At 34.3% G+C, this 17,195-nt stretch overlaps 1 protein-coding gene across 1 annotated transcript in view; it reads left to right on the top strand.

Moving 5' to 3' along the window:
• LOC149789247 (muscle calcium channel subunit alpha-1-like) overlaps positions 1-17,195 on the top strand; it is a 335,403-nt gene that overhangs the window by 277,578 nt on the left and 40,630 nt on the right. Inside the window, exons 34-38 of the mRNA XM_089975421.1 lie at positions 2,097-2,301; positions 2,837-2,967; positions 5,304-5,414; positions 10,468-10,793; positions 15,848-16,054. Coding sequence (XP_089831547.1) covers positions 2,097-2,301; positions 2,837-2,967; positions 5,304-5,414; positions 10,468-10,793; positions 15,848-16,054 — 980 coding nt within the window. The remainder of the gene's footprint in view (positions 1-2,096; positions 2,302-2,836; positions 2,968-5,303; positions 5,415-10,467; positions 10,794-15,847; positions 16,055-17,195) is intronic.

Raw genomic sequence — 17,195 nt, 5'->3', positions numbered from 1 at the left:
TCTGGAATTGGCCAATTAATGATCAGTTTTCGGTGTAGTAGATATAATGAAAGTTTGTAGCTTATGTATCTATGACTTTTAGATCTCATTTTATAAATGCACTTGTTTGCAATCAGGAAAATACCTGTATCAGAAATTCACTTGATCAGCATGCTTAAAGGTCAAGTTGTCAAAACTGCTGTGCATTATCATATCACTCATTTTAAGATTAGAACTGCCATGCATTATCATCTTTGTATAAGATTAGAACTGCCATTCATTATCATCTTTGTATAAGATTAGAACTGTCATGCATTATCATCTCACTTTGTTTAAGATTAGAACTGCATGCATTATCGTATCACTTTGTTTAAGATTAGAACTGCCAAGCATTATCATCTCACTTTGTTTAATAAATAGAACTGCCATGCATTATCATCTCACATTGTTTAAGATTAGAACTGCCATGCATTATCATCTTACTTTGTTTAAGATTAGAAATGCCAAGCATTATCATCTCACTTTGTTTAAGATTAGAACTGCCAAGCATTATCATCTCACTTTGTTTAAGAATAGAACTGCCATGCATTATCATCTCACATTGTTTAAGATTAGAACTGCCATGCATTATCATCTCACATTGTTTAAGATTAGAACTGCCATGCATTATCATCTCTGATTTCACCTTCTCTTGTCACATTTGTACAGTTATCTCCCACTCCTTCATATTGACTTTTGCCAATTTTGTGGTATCAGGGTGTTTGTATACAAAGTCAGTCACACGTGTGATTAAAATTTCATAGATGTTTTAAAACTTCATTTGTAGATAATATAATCTTATCTCTTCTTATTGTTTAGTATTTTTTTCTTCTTCAGTGACATGCTGCAAACAGATGTACTAGTATCTTTACAAAATTAAATATAAAAGGCCAATGTGTATGATACTTTTTACACCTGCAGTTTACATTGGAGTTCTGTGTATGGCTAGTAAATCATCTGCACTATCCCCATGCTCCACAAGTGGACTGTCACCCATAAGTTCAGAATCCATGTAATAGAATCTTTCACCTTTTTATAGCCTAATCCATGTAACTGTCCAATGAGAGTTGACAATGGCAGTGTGATAAAGACTGGCATGGAAAAGAGTAGTGTTTACAAAATGAATTTCAAGCAATATACCAAGCAGAATCTCAAACTAATGAAAGTAATTTTTTAATCTTTTTTTTTTGTGTTGTACTGCTGTGATAACAGCTTCATAAAACAATTTTACATATGTTAATGTTGTTATATAGCAATACCCTGCTAAGCTCATATATATATATATATATATATATATATATATATATATATATATATATATATATATTGTTAGTATGGTATTACTGAATCTGCTCATGGATAACACATCCAGCTGTGTACATGATTAACCCAGATTAGTGTGACTCTATGACACTGTTCCAACAAACAGCTGACATCAGTCACCTAAATTGAAAAGTCCAAATTTTGCAAAACTTAGGTTTTGTTACTATTGATATATGGAAACTTTTGACATTCAGAGGTCAATTCCTTGATTGTTTATTATCATGCCGAGTTATTCATGTGCATGGCCTCAAACATTTAGTGTCACTCAGTTTGACTATATATTTCCCATACAGCAGTCGTGTCCCATTTAATATTTTTGACATCAGACAAAAGTGATTATTTTATAAGAATTATTAAATGGACTTTATGAGTGAGGTGAGACAGTAATTACCAGACATAAGAAATAATTGGCCTCTAACTTCAGTAAGTAAGTCATTTCCATTGGCAATTGGTTATAAAATAATAGTAATAATAATTTTGACTTTTCATTGGGCAGTTGGCTTAGATGTCACCCATCAACACATTGACATCAGAGACTGAAACTAATCTAGATTTCCTATCACATACATTACTGGCAGATCTGGGTCTATGCTATTCATTCTGATTTCAGGTGAACAGTGTAGGCCATTACCTGCCAGCCTACACTGTGATTTCAGATCTGGGTCTCCCTATTCAGAGTTGGGTGTGAATTAGATATAGATAATTATGTGATATCATTTGTCAGACATAAAAGTCCTCATTTCCTTTCTTTCCAGAGACTGGTCAGCATGAACATGCCATTAAACAGTGATGGTACAGTTATGTTCAATGCCACACTGTTTGCCCTGGTGCGCACTTCCTTGAAGATCAAAACGGAGGGCAATATCGACCAGGCTAATGAAGAGCTGCGGGCAGTCATTAAAAAGATCTGGAAAAGAACCAACCCCAAACTTCTTGACACAGTTGTCCCCCCTGCTGGCAGTAAGATGCAGTTATTTATCATTTTAAGGACAGTAAATGCGCCTCACTACCAATATAACATGCATAAAATACATACAAAATCTTTAATAGATGAAACATTTTATTTCCAACTGATTTAATTTTTTCCCACATGTAAGATTTTTAATCCCACTGTTAAAAAAATGCTCAGAAGTTTCACTAATGGCGATATATTTGTTGTATGTGTTATACAGCTGTGCCAAAGAAGTCAAGCTACTTTTGATGTTATCAGTGGTACCTGTTGGTAGAAATGATTACTCCATTTGCCAATACTTTATAAACCAAGCAAATGAATGTTACTTAAGTCATTAAATGTAAGCAAGACACTTTGTTGTTGTATTCTACAGAAGCAGGGTGTCTTTCTGTTAGTCTGTAATTGATTCTGTTGCAATTTAAACATCTTAGTTGCCGTAAACCTAGAAGCAAAAATGCACAGATCACATGAAGGTTCTTGGCAGATAATGATTATAATTGAAGTATGTGACGAATTCATGTCTTCTACAACTTTTTATCGCAGGGGATGATGACGTAACTGTAGGAAAATTCTATGCAACCTTCCTCATCCAGGATTACTTCCGTCGCTTCAAGAAGAGGAAAGAGCAGATGCAGAAATTACAGAAGGGCCAGGAGCACACCAATGCTTTACAGGTAGGTGTTTTTAAAAAACCAATTAACATTAATTATTCTGACTCCTCATTACAATAAGTTCTCAACGTCTGAAGTGAGTACTCAGGATAGACCAGCTGGTTGCCCCTTGCATAGTGGAAACAACCAGTCTCCACACTAGTCAAGTATAAATGCAGTGGCAGTGATATTTCTATAATATTGATAAAAACAGCAGAAGCAGAAGCCCTGAAGATGGTTAATGATCAATTTCTCAATTTTATTCATATAAAGATAATGTTGGCACAGCTGATAATAGATTGTCTAAAAGATTCACTATTGATTCTTACTTTCCATTGTAATGAACCCATTAAGATTTGATTTTAAAACTGATTAAATTTGGTGTTTCAACAAATATTTTCAGCTTTCAGAAATTACTTTGTGACATGTAATGTTCAAAATAATTCTTTTCAGTTTCTTAGCTCTATTGGTCATAGACCAGGAGAGGTTATGGGATGGTCTGTTGTGCCTTCTGTCCATAGTCTGTTATCTGTCGTCCAATGTCTCAGTCAGTTAGCAAGCATTTGTTATATGCTACTCCTTCTGAACTACTTGGAGAATTGCCTAGTCTAGTTGGTCCTAGGTGCTGCTTTCAAATCCAATATGGCCACCACAGTGGCCATCTTGGACATCTTATTTCTAACTGATTGCAGACCTGCCAAATCTCAAGGTTTTACGAAAATTACCCAAAAAATATGGACTTATGGCATACTGGCGAAAACCACAGAAAAACAATCGTTGCCAAAAACTCCAGATAATTGGTTCATCCATGTTTTATTTCGATCCGGATTTCATCTTAGAATTAGTAAAATTAGTCGGGGAACCAGACTATCTTTATAGCAGCACCCCAGATGCTTTGAACTGCATCTGTGTGTTCATGCAAAACGTCTGCATGATCAAACTGTTGATTATAGAAATTTTTTTAATGGTGTTTAGAAAGTGATGCATGTTTAAGGCGAAAGGGAAAATAAGCTTCTAGAAAAGTGTTAACAATCAACACAGAAAAATAAAAAGGAGTATTCAGATTCTTGTGAATAAAAGCTGGAAAGGACACAATTACATTTATTGGACATCACATGCAAATTTGAGTATGTCTAGTGGCAGGAGATATGATTGCCGTCGTCATGTGAAATGGAAAAGAATTGAGAGATAGGAACAAGCCATTGAGCTGCATAGGGTTTGGAACTTGGGTTTGTGCAACTGTACTAGTGGTAAATAAAGTCTACGCATACTTTAGAAACTTTTCAGTTGAACATAATGTTTATCGTCGATGCGTCAAACTTTTAATTACATTTTCCAGCTTTACAATAGCAGTTACTGATATTTTGTTACACCTTACTGAAAACTGGTCAATCTTACGGGAAAAAATCAACTGCCATACTGAGACAGACTCATCAGGGTTGGCAGGTCTGTGATTGGATGGTCATATCAGTATGGTGTTTTCATTAAATGACTTCCTATAATGTCTAGTTGGTCCTAAATGGATATGGTGTCGATCTTGGGGACTCGTATGGACACCAAGGCAGCCATTTTGAAAATCTTGTGATTACTTCTCCTGTATGGATGGTCACTTCAGTGTTAGGTTTTCACTACAAAGACATATGATGTCTAGTTGGCATTTGTAGATTTCAGGACAGCTTTTGTCATGGTGAATCATGAAAGCCTATTGAAGAAACTGAAAATTTATCAATTTGTTGAAGCACAGTTAGATGATTTACTTCATACTTAAGTGAGAGAACACAATATGTTTACATAAATAATGTTCTCTCTGAACCTGGAGCAATTAGATATGGAGTACCACTAGGCTCAATTCTAGGTCCATTACTATTTATAGTACTTCTTATTGACTTACACTTTTACTAGGGGACTCAATTTCATCTTCAGATTTCTATGCAGATGACACAACATTGTCAGACATCCAAAACACAAAGCATGAACTGGAAATTTCTTTACAGGATGCCCTAAACAAACTGGACAACTGGTGCACATGCAATGGCAAGGTGGTAAATACTGGTAAAACTAAAATATTACTTATCTCAACATGGCAAAAAAGAACAAATCTTGATAGTGATAAACTTTGTCTGACAAGGAAGGATAAAAATTTGCAAATGGTGTCTTGAAAGACGACATGGTGTTTTGGAAGATAAAAACCTATCCTGGACTGAACAAATCAAACATATCAGTAAAAAGGTTAATTCCAGTTTATACTTCTCAGTAGGATAAGACATTTTCTCCAAGAAAGGCACAGAAAACTATTTTATAAGTTACATACAACCCTATTTAGATTACTTGAATACGTTTTTTTGTGTGTGTTTGTTTAGGCTGGTCTGCGAGCAGTACATGATCTTGGTCCTGAGATCAGACGTGCGATCTCTGGTAACCTGGATGAGGAGGAGTTTCTAGAGAAAGAAGTTGAGGAACCCATGCATAGGGTGAGGCAGCTATTCTCATTGCATTATGATCTGTTTGATGTCCCTTGACTAGCCATATAATTCAGTTTTCACCACATTTTTAATGTCCTTGTGATCAAACTACATTTTTAGTTTATTCTTAAACATGCTACTGTTGTTTTTTTAAAGGTGATGTTAAAATTGTTGCTCTTTAATTCAGTAATTCAGAAACAAGAACTTTGGAGGAATTACTACACAGGTGTTACTTGTTAGATTCAGTAATTCAGAAACAAGAACTTTGGAGGAATTAATACACAGGTGTTACTCGGTAGATTCAGCAGCACAATTGCAGTATGTGATTGACTGCAACCTGGGGTAAAAACCTGTAATTACATACATGGGGCTGTAGTGCTGGCCATAGCTGTTGCACAAATTCACCTACAAAAAGCATATGGTTGCTGTTATTTGAGTCAGTAATCTCTATTATTAGTTCTTCTTTGCCCATGTTGTGTTAGAAACATACAAAAACAATGATAACAGAGAGCAAATTTTTTTTTTACATTTTAAGTACAATTTTTTTTAATGCACATACCAAAGTCTATACCTAAATTTCAGTTCAAGTTTTTTCTGAGAAACTTGACTATGTGTTCTATTATCAGTGGGCATTGGTAGGGCACACACTATGGTTGAGTTTTAACTTGCAAGAGGTATGAATGAGTCAGATATGTGTGTGCAATACATGATTGCCACAATACCATCTCATCTCTGCAGTTTGTTCTATTTTCGGAATTCCAGTCTCCAACAGTGGGTTTGATGTTGTGAAATTTGTTCAGTTTTCATTCTATATATTTTGCCAAGTAAGAAGAACATACTGATGCATATATTTATGAAATCAGTATAATCAATCGTCATCTATTCAGAAAAGGGCAATTGCAGGGCAGCTTTGGCTTTTCATTACGCTAAATACTACTGTAACTATGTGGTCAAGAGTACAGGTTACTTTTTTCAGATTGCATGTGCTAACCATGTTCTTGCAGTATCTGATTTATTAAGGGATTGTCAGATTTAAGTTTTGCAAGGTTGTTAGCTTCAAAAGGAAATCAGAAAAGATTATAAAAATTCTTTTTGAGAGACTTCAGTTTAATTCATTACTTTCTGGGGTAAAAATGTAGTCTTTATCCAGGAACTGGCTGGAGATGGTGCTATGGGGTGTTTAGAATTTTCTCAAAAAGAGATGGGAGGAATTTGTTGAAGACTTATGAAGATTTGAAGATCAAATATAATTTTGTGTGTTGTTGATAACCAGTAAACAATTTTGCATTGTTTGCAGCTGTGACTTTTAATCTTTCTAAGAGAGGACAAATTCAGTTGCCAAAAGGTGGAATGAAATTTGGTTTCTGAGCATAAAGGGTAAAGGCTACATAATATGCAAAGATGTATGGATAAAAGGCTACATACTATACAGGGTTAAATGGAGAAAAGGCTATATAATAACAGGCTACATAATATACAGGATGGATGGATAAAAGGCTACATAACATGCAGGGTTGGTTGGATAAGAGGTTACATAATATACAGGATTAGATGGACACAAGCCTACATACCATGCAGGGTTGGTTAAATAAAAGGCTACATAATATGCAGGGTTGAATGGATGAAAGGCTACATAATATACAGGGTTAGATGGATACAAGACTACATAATATACATGGTTAAATGGATAAAAGGCTACATAACATACAGGGTTAAATGAATAAAAGGCTACATAATATACAGGGTTAGATGGATACAAGACTACATAATATACAGGGTTAAATAGAGAAAAGGCTACATAATATACAGGGTTAAATAGAGAAAAGGCTACATAATATACAGGGTTAAATAGAGAAAAGGCTACATAATATACACAGTTAAATGGATAAAAGGCTACATAATATACAGGGTTAGATGGATACAAGGGTACATAACATGCAGGGTTGGTTGGATAAAAGGCTACATAATATACAGGGTTAAGTGGATACAAGACTACATAATATACACAGTTAAATGGATACAAGACTACATAATATGCATGGATAAAAGGCTGCAGAATATATAGGGTTAAATGGATAAAAGGCTACATAATATAAAGGGTTAGATGGATAGAAGACTACATAATATACACAGTTAAATGGATACAAGACTACATAATATACACAGTTAAATGGATAAAAGGCTACATAACATACAGGGTTAAATGGATAAAAGGCTACATAATATATAGGGTTAAATGAATAAAAGGCTACATAATATACAGGGTTAGATGGATACAAGGCTACATAATATACACAGTTAAATGGATATAAGGCTACATAACATACAGGGTTGAATAGATGAAAGACTACATAATATACAGGGTTGAATGGATGAAAGGCTACATAATATACACGGTTAAATGGATATAAGGCTACATAACATACAGGGTTAAATGAATAAAAGGCTACATAATATACAGGGTTAAATGGATACAAGACGACATGATATACACGGTTAAATGAATAAAAGGCTACATAATATACAGGGTTAGATGGATACAAGACTGCATAATATGCACGGTTAAATGGATAAAAGGCTACATAACATACAGGGTTAAATGAATAAAAGGCTACATAATATACAGGGTTAAATGGATAAAAGGCTATATAATATACTGGGTGGATGGATACAGGACTACATAAAATGCAGGGTTGGTTGGATAATAGGCTATATAGTATACAGGGTTTGTTGGATAAAAAGCTACATAATATACAGGGTGGATGGATAAAAGACTACATAAAATGCAGGGTTGGTTGGATAAAAGGCTACATAATATACAGGGTTGGTTGGATAAAATGCTACGTAATATACAGGGTTAAATGAATAAAAGGATAGTTTGTCAGTTTAAGGAAGAGCCACTTTTGTTCATTGGAGATAAAGTAAGGGTTTGTTTTCTCAACATAAAATTTTCTAATGGAGTCCTATATTCACCCAGATAGAGCCTAAATCCCTGATTGTGTATTAGTGGTAAGATTTACAGTCTCATCTATGTACTGTTGAGGTACAGTCAAATTTTGATCTTACTACTGGCTTGTATAACCAGTGCAGGACCTTCCAGGCAGCTCCCCAGCCATTGTTTGCATCAGCTGTCTTTAAATCCATTTTTTTGTACATTTGACCATGACAATCTAATATGTGGAAAGAAAGTTAATTTGCAGTTAAAAATAAGCCATACATGTTTGCTCTCCTCCACCACGGGAATAAAACAAACTTCAAGATGGAGCTTTGGGTCATTTTGAATTCTTTGTAAGCTTTGGGTCATTATGAATTCTTTGTAAGCTTTGGGTCATTATGAATTCTTTGTAATTTTGGGTCATTATGAATTCTTTGTAATTGGCAGAAGTACATACAAATTATTTTAGATTTTGGAAAATTTTAAACTGTTTTCTTCTGACCATTTCTGAACTTGTGTGTAATAACATATTTAAATCTGGGATATGATATGCACAGTAATTCATGAAAAATGTCTTGTAACCCTTTAAAGGGGATGACAGGTTATTTATTCTTATTTTCATGTTGTGCAATAGGGAAGTATAATTGACAAGTGAAAATATAATTGTGCCAGTGGTCAAAATGATAGGAGTTGTATACTGTTAGTATCAAACATCAACCACAATAAGTAATTCATTACATTTTCTTTTTTGACTTTGATGCCATCTATTCTCTGTACTAAGAAAAGTTTCTGTTTCTTGTAATATGGTACTTTCTATATTTAACTCTTCAGGCCTTTAAATTTGAAAGGCAAGTACAGATGTATACATAGCTCAAATTCTAATCCTGTGAGGTAATGATTAGTCTGAGTGGTTATCTCCCTTTTCATATATTTTGGCAGTTCCAAGCCACACATTTATTATTATTATTTGTATCAATTCTTTCTTAAGAAATGAACATAAGAAAAACTTTAAAGATTTATATTTAAAATTAGTTATTTTAGAGATTTATAGATATTTACTTATGGCAATGAAAAAAGAACAAGATTATCAGTATTATATGTCACAAATTATGTTCATCCCTTTGATGATGTGTAATTTATTATTACATGAATCCTCTAGTTACATTGGTAATTCTCAGTACTTTGATCTTCACAGAAGGCATGAACTATTTACTATATGTGTATACTTTCTAGTGTTGACTGGTGTCACTTGTGTATATAAAGCATCATTTTATAGACATTTTTCTTTGACAAATCTGTTTTATTTGCTTGATTGTGCTCACACTATTGGAAAATTGATGTCTGCAGTACTATTAAAGAATCAGTAAATCTTGGTTTCTGATTTTTTCCCCCTCAAAGCATTGATGCCAAAGCATTGTTACATACAGTAGTGTAAGGCAATAATCATAAAACTATGATTTCACAATTTGTCTTTGAATAATTACAAAAGTAAACCCACTTTTAATTGTTATTTAGAGATGCTATGTGAAATAATACTACTGCAACATTGCACCAGAATTGTTTAAAATGCTTAATAACTGCTTAAGATAACAAGAATATTGAAATATATACAAAGTCTCGCTTATTAAACCTTTGAGACACTGCAGTTTTCATTATTCTGTTTGAAATCACCAGAGTCCTTGGAAGAACCAGTGCTACTTACCGTATTCCAATATAAATCTTTCACCAAAGATAGGTTTATTTTGTTTTAAAACTTAAAAGATCTTATGCAAGGAAACCTTCATTAAAGGAGAACTCTATGAAATGTTTATTCTCAAGCTTTTTTAGAAAACATTGGTAATGAACATAACTCTTGTACTATTAGAGATAAGTAAATCAGACTTTGGGGTATGATTGGGATTAGTTCATAGTGTTTCGTACACATACCCTGCTGAGGGTTTGAAATGGTTTGGGCTACATGCATCATTTTGGCATTTTTCTTGTTTTTTGGGTCTAATTTTCTTGCAGAGAAACGACAGTGTGTTTAGCAGTGTGCTGAATGCCCAGATCAGTGGAATATGAACTAGTCTCCCATTTTTTGAGCTACATGCATTTTTGGCATTTTTTTTCTCCACTTTCTTATTGCAGAGAAATCACAGTTTGTTTGGCAGTGTGATGAATGCCCTTACCAGTGGAGTACGGACTAGTTTACCATTTGTTAATCGAACACAGTCATTATATGTAAACCATGTACAGGCTCCAACTTCAAAACTGTCTCCCTCAAATTCCTTCCACGGTTCTCACACCAAAATCTCCCCACAGAATTCCATCAATGGCAAAGTATCTACCCCTGCCTCTAATCAGCATCTGAATGTGGAGTATCACAATGCTTTGAACAGATCGTCAACTCCACTCTCTCCAGTACGTGTCTCAGCAGTTGTCCTGTCAGACTCCAGACGCTCCAGTAGAACAAGGTGAGCTTTTGCTTTTTCTCTTTTTTTGTTGTTGGGATTGCGGTTTTTATAAATATAGGTAAATTAATGAATTGTCCAAGCTGTTGATGGTGAAAAATACAAGTGTACCATTATGCTATACTGGAAGAAAAGTCATAGTGCATGCAGTTTGATGTCATTAAATATACTCCTTGTAAGTGAAGCCAAATTGCAAACAACAAAGATCCTGGTCTGCCATCACATAATGTGCCTGTAGCTCAGTTTCTATGTTCGTTATTCCACTGATTACTCCTAACATAATGCACTGACCAAGATCTGTTGGAGTATTATGTGATGGCAGATCTGGGTCTATGTATTTTGCAGTTGGACTTGTCTTATAAGTGAGTATATATTGTATTCACCCAATACATTATCATGCATGCAATTTGCCAGCAAGGATATAATGCAGCCTGGTTTATTTCATCCACTTTTGACTAACATTGAACTTGCAAGGTGTATCAGTACTCAAAAGAGATACCTGGAAATTTTGGAAATTATTTATTTTCACTGACAAAAACATTGTATGCACAGAGAAAAAAGTATGTTTTAATATCAGAAAAAGTGATAAATCATAATAGTTCTTCCAGTCCTAAATGAAACATGCAAGGAAACAAGGCGAGCTCGAGCAAAATGATAAGGCGAGATGCAATAAAATTTAATCTTTTATTTTGTAAATATGGATACAACATGCATGTACATAATGGACATTTACAAAATACTTACCATCTAACAGATTACAAATATAGGGGAAAAAATAAAGGCAATGATAGTTGAAAGCTAGAGTTGTTCTTTCAGTGTAATCTTATAAAGACCACATATACCTCTGGGGATCTTTTTGCCACCAAATTTATTCATTGTAAATATCAGTACGGTTTAAATGGCACTCAGTCAACACATTTTCCCACTCAGCAGCAGGTTGAAGTCAGACTGTTAAGTAGCTGAACTGACTGCCCAGCTATTGCATCACGTTTAACACTAGTGTGCCTTTGACTTTAGTAATTTATACATTGATATATAGATTGTAACAGTGTGATCAACCAAGACTCATTTTGTTGTTATCATGGATCTGAAGAAAACATGTTTTGAAAAGCACAAGTCTTTTACATTTTCTGTTCATAAAAATGGGGAGTGTGGCAAATATTAGGGAATGTATGGTATAATTGCTGGTGGTTTATGTGACTTTCATAAAAATATCAGTATTAGTGAAATGTTCACATGATGTGAATACAATTCTGTGGATAACATGGTGTCAAAGATGTTTCTCAAAAATCCCTAAAGTATGCAGATTGTTGCATATTATTCAGACTAATGGCAGACTAGGTCGTGAGGATTGTATTACTTGCTGCATATACTTTAGAAGACTGTATTACTTACTGTATATACTCTAGAGCACTGTATATACTCTACAGCACTGTATTTCTGTATATAATCTAGAGGACTATTACTTACTGTATATACTCTAGAAAACTGTATACTTTATATACTCTAGAGCACTGTATATACTCTAGAGCACTGTATTTCTGTATATAATCTAGAGGACTGTATTACTTACTGTATATACTCTAGAAAACTATTACTTACTGTATATACTCTAGAGGACTATATTACTTACTGTATATACTCCAGAGGACTGTATTACTTACTGTATATACTCTATAGCAGTGCTGTCAACCCCGCGGCCTACAGGTTGATTTTAAATTACCCGCCAGAGCTCAAGCAGCTATATAGTCATTGATTTTCAGTTTTCTGCTGTGTCCCTCTGCTTCAAGAACGACATTTTTCAGTGGCCCATGGTGCCAAAAAGGTTGGACAGCACTGCTCTAGAGGACTGTATTACTTACTGTGTATAGTCTACAGGACTGTATTACTTAATGTATATGGGCCCCAAGTGGTCTAAAGCGCTCTCCATTACGGATCACTGCCATTTCACCTCTGTCTGCGTGGGTTCAAGTCTTGGATTTGGCTAATGTGGGTATGTGAGAAAACTTGCCAATAGCTTCTTGTTGGTTGTTGGTTCTTTCCCAGGTTTTCCCGGGTTCTTCCTCCACCATTAGTACTGGCTGCCATGCATAGTCTATCTTGTGCTGAAAAATGGCGTTAAACCCTACAACAACAACTTACTGTATATACTGTAGAAGACTATTACTGTATATACTCTAGAAGACTGTATTACTTACTATATGTACTCTGGAAGACTATTACTTACTGTATATACTCTAGATGACTATTACTTACTGTATACACTCTAGAAGACTTATTACTTACTGTAAATAATCTAGATGACTATTACTTACTGCATATACTCTAGAGGACTGTATTACTTACTGTATATACTCTAGATGACTATTACTTACTGTATACACTCTAGAGGACTTATTATTTACTGTATATACTCTAGATGACTGTTACTGTATACACTCTAGAGGACTTATTACTTACTGTATATAATCTAGATGACTATTACTTACTGTATATACTCTAGAAGACTATTACTGTATATACTCTAGATGACTATTACTTACTGTGTAGGGGCCCCGAGTGGCCGAGTGGTCTAAAGCGCTCACCGTTACGGATCACTGCCATCTCACCTCTGTCTGCGTCGGTTCGAGTCTCGGATTCGGCTATTGTGGTTATGTGAGAAAGCTTGCCAGTAGCTTCTCGTGGGTCAGTGGTTCTTTCCGGGTTTTTCCTGGGTTCTTCCTCCACCATTAATACTGGCCGCCATGTATAGCCTATCTTGTGCTGAAAAATGGCGTTAAACCCTACAACAACAACAACAACTACTTACTGTGTACACTCTAGATGACTGTATTACTTACTGTTTATACTCTAGAAGACTATTACTGTATATACTCTAGAAAAATATTACTTACTGTATATAATCTAGATGACTGTTACTTACTGTATATACTCTAGAGGACTGTATTAGTATATATACTCTAGAGCACTGTATTGCTTACTGTATATACTCTAGAGGACTTATTACTTACTGTATATACTCTAGAGCACTGTGTTGCTTACTGTATTTACTCTAGAGGACTTATTACTTACTGCATGTACTCTAGAGGACTGTATTACTTACTGTATATACTCTAGAGAAATATTACTCTATATACTCTAGAAGATTATTACTTACTGTATATACTCTAGAGGACTGTATTACTTACTATATATACTCTAGAGCACTGTATTACTTACTGCATATACTCTAGAGGACTGTATTACTTACTGTATATACTCTAGAGGACTATTACTTGTTATATATACTCTAGAAGACTATTACTTACTGTATATGTTTTAGATAACTGTATTACTTACTATATAAACTTTAGAGCACTGTATTGCTTACTGTATGTACTCTAGAGCACTGTATTACTGTTTATTATATGCTCATTTTTTTCCCCATTACCTTTACATTGTCAGAATTGTGCAGTATTACTTGATATTGAATCCACGCAACAATACACATATAGCATTCGTGTGCATAAAGGAATTACTTTCTATTGTAAACAAGCAATGGACGCAGACACATGCACTTTTGATTTGTACACAAATCATGTACACTCACGTAAGAGGCTCTTTACGTTGTGGTTGTTTAAATTTGTTTCTGAATGAACTAAAACGGATGTTTTGTGGACTGCCACATACCAGCTGTTTTGGCACATTCCTCATTGATACAATGTTACGGATTTAGGCTAGCTACAGTAGTGTATATAACAGACGCAAGATAAGGTCCTTACAAATAACATACCAGTGACAAGTCATATGCTTTCTTCTTTAGCTGGTGATAAGAATGGCAAAATAAAATATACTTACAGTTTTACAACCTGAATTTCCTGAAAATGTATTTTCTTAATTCTGCAAATCCGAATTACATGAGCCATGTCATAGGTTTTCAATCTGGATTACACATTTTGAAATTGTGCTGTAATTTCAATGATAAGTGCAATTGCATCCTCCTTACTGCACTCAGATGAAAAAACCATTAAATTCCATAGCGTCTTTTTGATAATTGCAGTTGAAAGACTTCATATTTTTCCCACATTATGATTTCAATCATTCAGTGACAGAAACAGAAACACATTTGCAGATGTAAACACGCTTCTCCCACACCACTTCAATCCGATGTATTTCATGTATAATTTGCACAGATGAATCCAGTCCAAAATCACAAACTTTCGTTGAGTTGAAACAAAATACCAAAATATGCTCATTCCAGATCAAATGGAAAAGTTGTTGCAATGCGCATTCATTCACACTATGACTGCAAATTTCAATTTTAACTAGACACGCCATTTTCTTTCAAAAGTTATGTCGAGGCACAATTAAGTTCAAATTTATCTGGGCAGAGTTATGTGCACATTAATAATGATGTTATTGTGTAATGACAAATCTGCGCTTGTGTATTTAGTTTGGAATGCTGCATTCATTCATTTACGTTGTTTGTTGTAGTGTATTTTGTTTATATAATTAAACCTTAGGTACAATAAAAAAATGAGCATATAATAAAAAGGTTACTGCATTTGTATGGGAAAATATGAGCTCGTTTTGTCGGAGGGATATACTGCACTCCCAAGGTAGTGCAGTATTCCATCCCAAAACTCATTAATATTTTCCCATATAAATGCAGTAACCTATAAATACACTCTAGTGCACTGTATTACTGTATATAACCTAGAGGACTATATTACTTACTGTATATACTCCAGAGGATTGTGTTACTGTATAGACTCTTGAGAAATGTATTACTTACTGTGTATACTCTAGAGGATTGTATTACAGTATATTCTCAGGAGGACTGTGTTGTATATACTCTAGAGGACTATATTACTTACTGTATATACTCCAGAGGACTGTATTATACTTACTGTATATACTCCAGAGGATTGTGTTACTGTATAGACTCTTGAGAAATGTATTACTTACTGTGTATACTCTAGAGGATTGTATTACAGTATATTCTCTGGAGGACTGTGTTGTATATACTCTGGAGGACTATATTACTTACTGTATACTCTATTATACTCTGTTTACAGCCTTTCCTCGACAAAAGAGGGATCAGCAGTGGGTCAGGATGATATTCATATTGTCAACCTTAATCACAGACCTATTGATGCAGAAACAACTTTAGCACGTTGGGTTGGGATGAATTCTGTTAGTCACAGACCAGTCAAGCATACCCAGTCTAACAGCATTACACCTTCTGATATTTCCAAAAAACAGAGCCTTTATGTTTATAGAGAGTAGGTAGCCATTATTGTAAGCTTTGTGCTTTTTGTGTACATTACAGATACATATTCTTTCCTCAGTCAATTAAATTTTCTACTTAATTTATATATCTTTTCCAAATGCTTGCACAACAATCCACAATCATTTTATTTAGTCATTTGTTTGTCCTGAAAATAAAATTAACAAAACTATATCAATGATTATATTCAGTTTGTTTAATAGTTCCAGGTAATGCTTTGCTAAATATTTTCCAAAACATTAAGTGAGGACAACAATTTGTGCATATTTGTTTTACTAGTAATTCCACTTAACCAGTGTGTTTTCTGTACACTTGGCTTGAAATATGTGATTTTGACTTTGAACTGAAATGATTTGTCATTAATGTACTTAAAAACTTATTCAGATTTATGGAAAGGAACAAAGGAAAAATATATGTATAAAGACCTTTCCCCATTAGAATATAGATAAATCTCTGAATAGAATATTATTTAATAGTCCTGCAAATGTTTCTGAAAAGAATGAGTGGGAGGTGCTTATGGGGACATGAGCACTAATTGGGTCACATACAGGAAGCAAAACAGTTGAATATTTATTAGGTCTGCAGTGATTGACAGTTGAGATGTCACATCACTATCACACTTTATGGCAGAATATATGGGAACAATGAAGGTTGTTGATGAATTAAATTCTCAAGCTGAGTAAAGTATCAGATGTTTTTTGGGGGGTTTTTTTCTCCCAGAAAACTGTCAAATTAGTAGGTTTATGCAGACCTGCCAACCCTTACAATTTGACCATAAGTCTTGCTGAAATGACCTTTAAATTGTGGACTAATAACAAAAATAATGAAAATGCAAACAAATCTGTCTTATCTGTGTTTCATCCATATCAAGGTTTCATATTGGATTCAGGGGAGTTCATCAGAGAGTCGGTCTAACTTTTACAGGAATGCCTCAGATGCTTATACTGTCTTTATTTGTCATGCAAAACACCTGCATTATCAAGCTGAATGTTGCCTACACAGCATTTTATAAAAATGGTCTCTTCTGAATGACAACACATTGCTGATGAAAAAGACAATAAACCTCTACAAAATGTTTAAACAATCAACACATCAGTATAAAAAGAAATGTTCAGATTCTTAGGGTAAACAAAACA

The sequence above is a fragment of the Sinohyriopsis cumingii genome, chromosome 11 (genome assembly GCF_028554795.1).
Source record: "Sinohyriopsis cumingii isolate HCF-2022 chromosome 11, ASM2855479v2, whole genome shotgun sequence".
Lineage (NCBI taxonomy): Eukaryota > Metazoa > Mollusca > Bivalvia > Unionida > Unionidae > Sinohyriopsis > Sinohyriopsis cumingii.
This window is presented reverse-complemented; position numbering and strand designations above follow the sequence as displayed.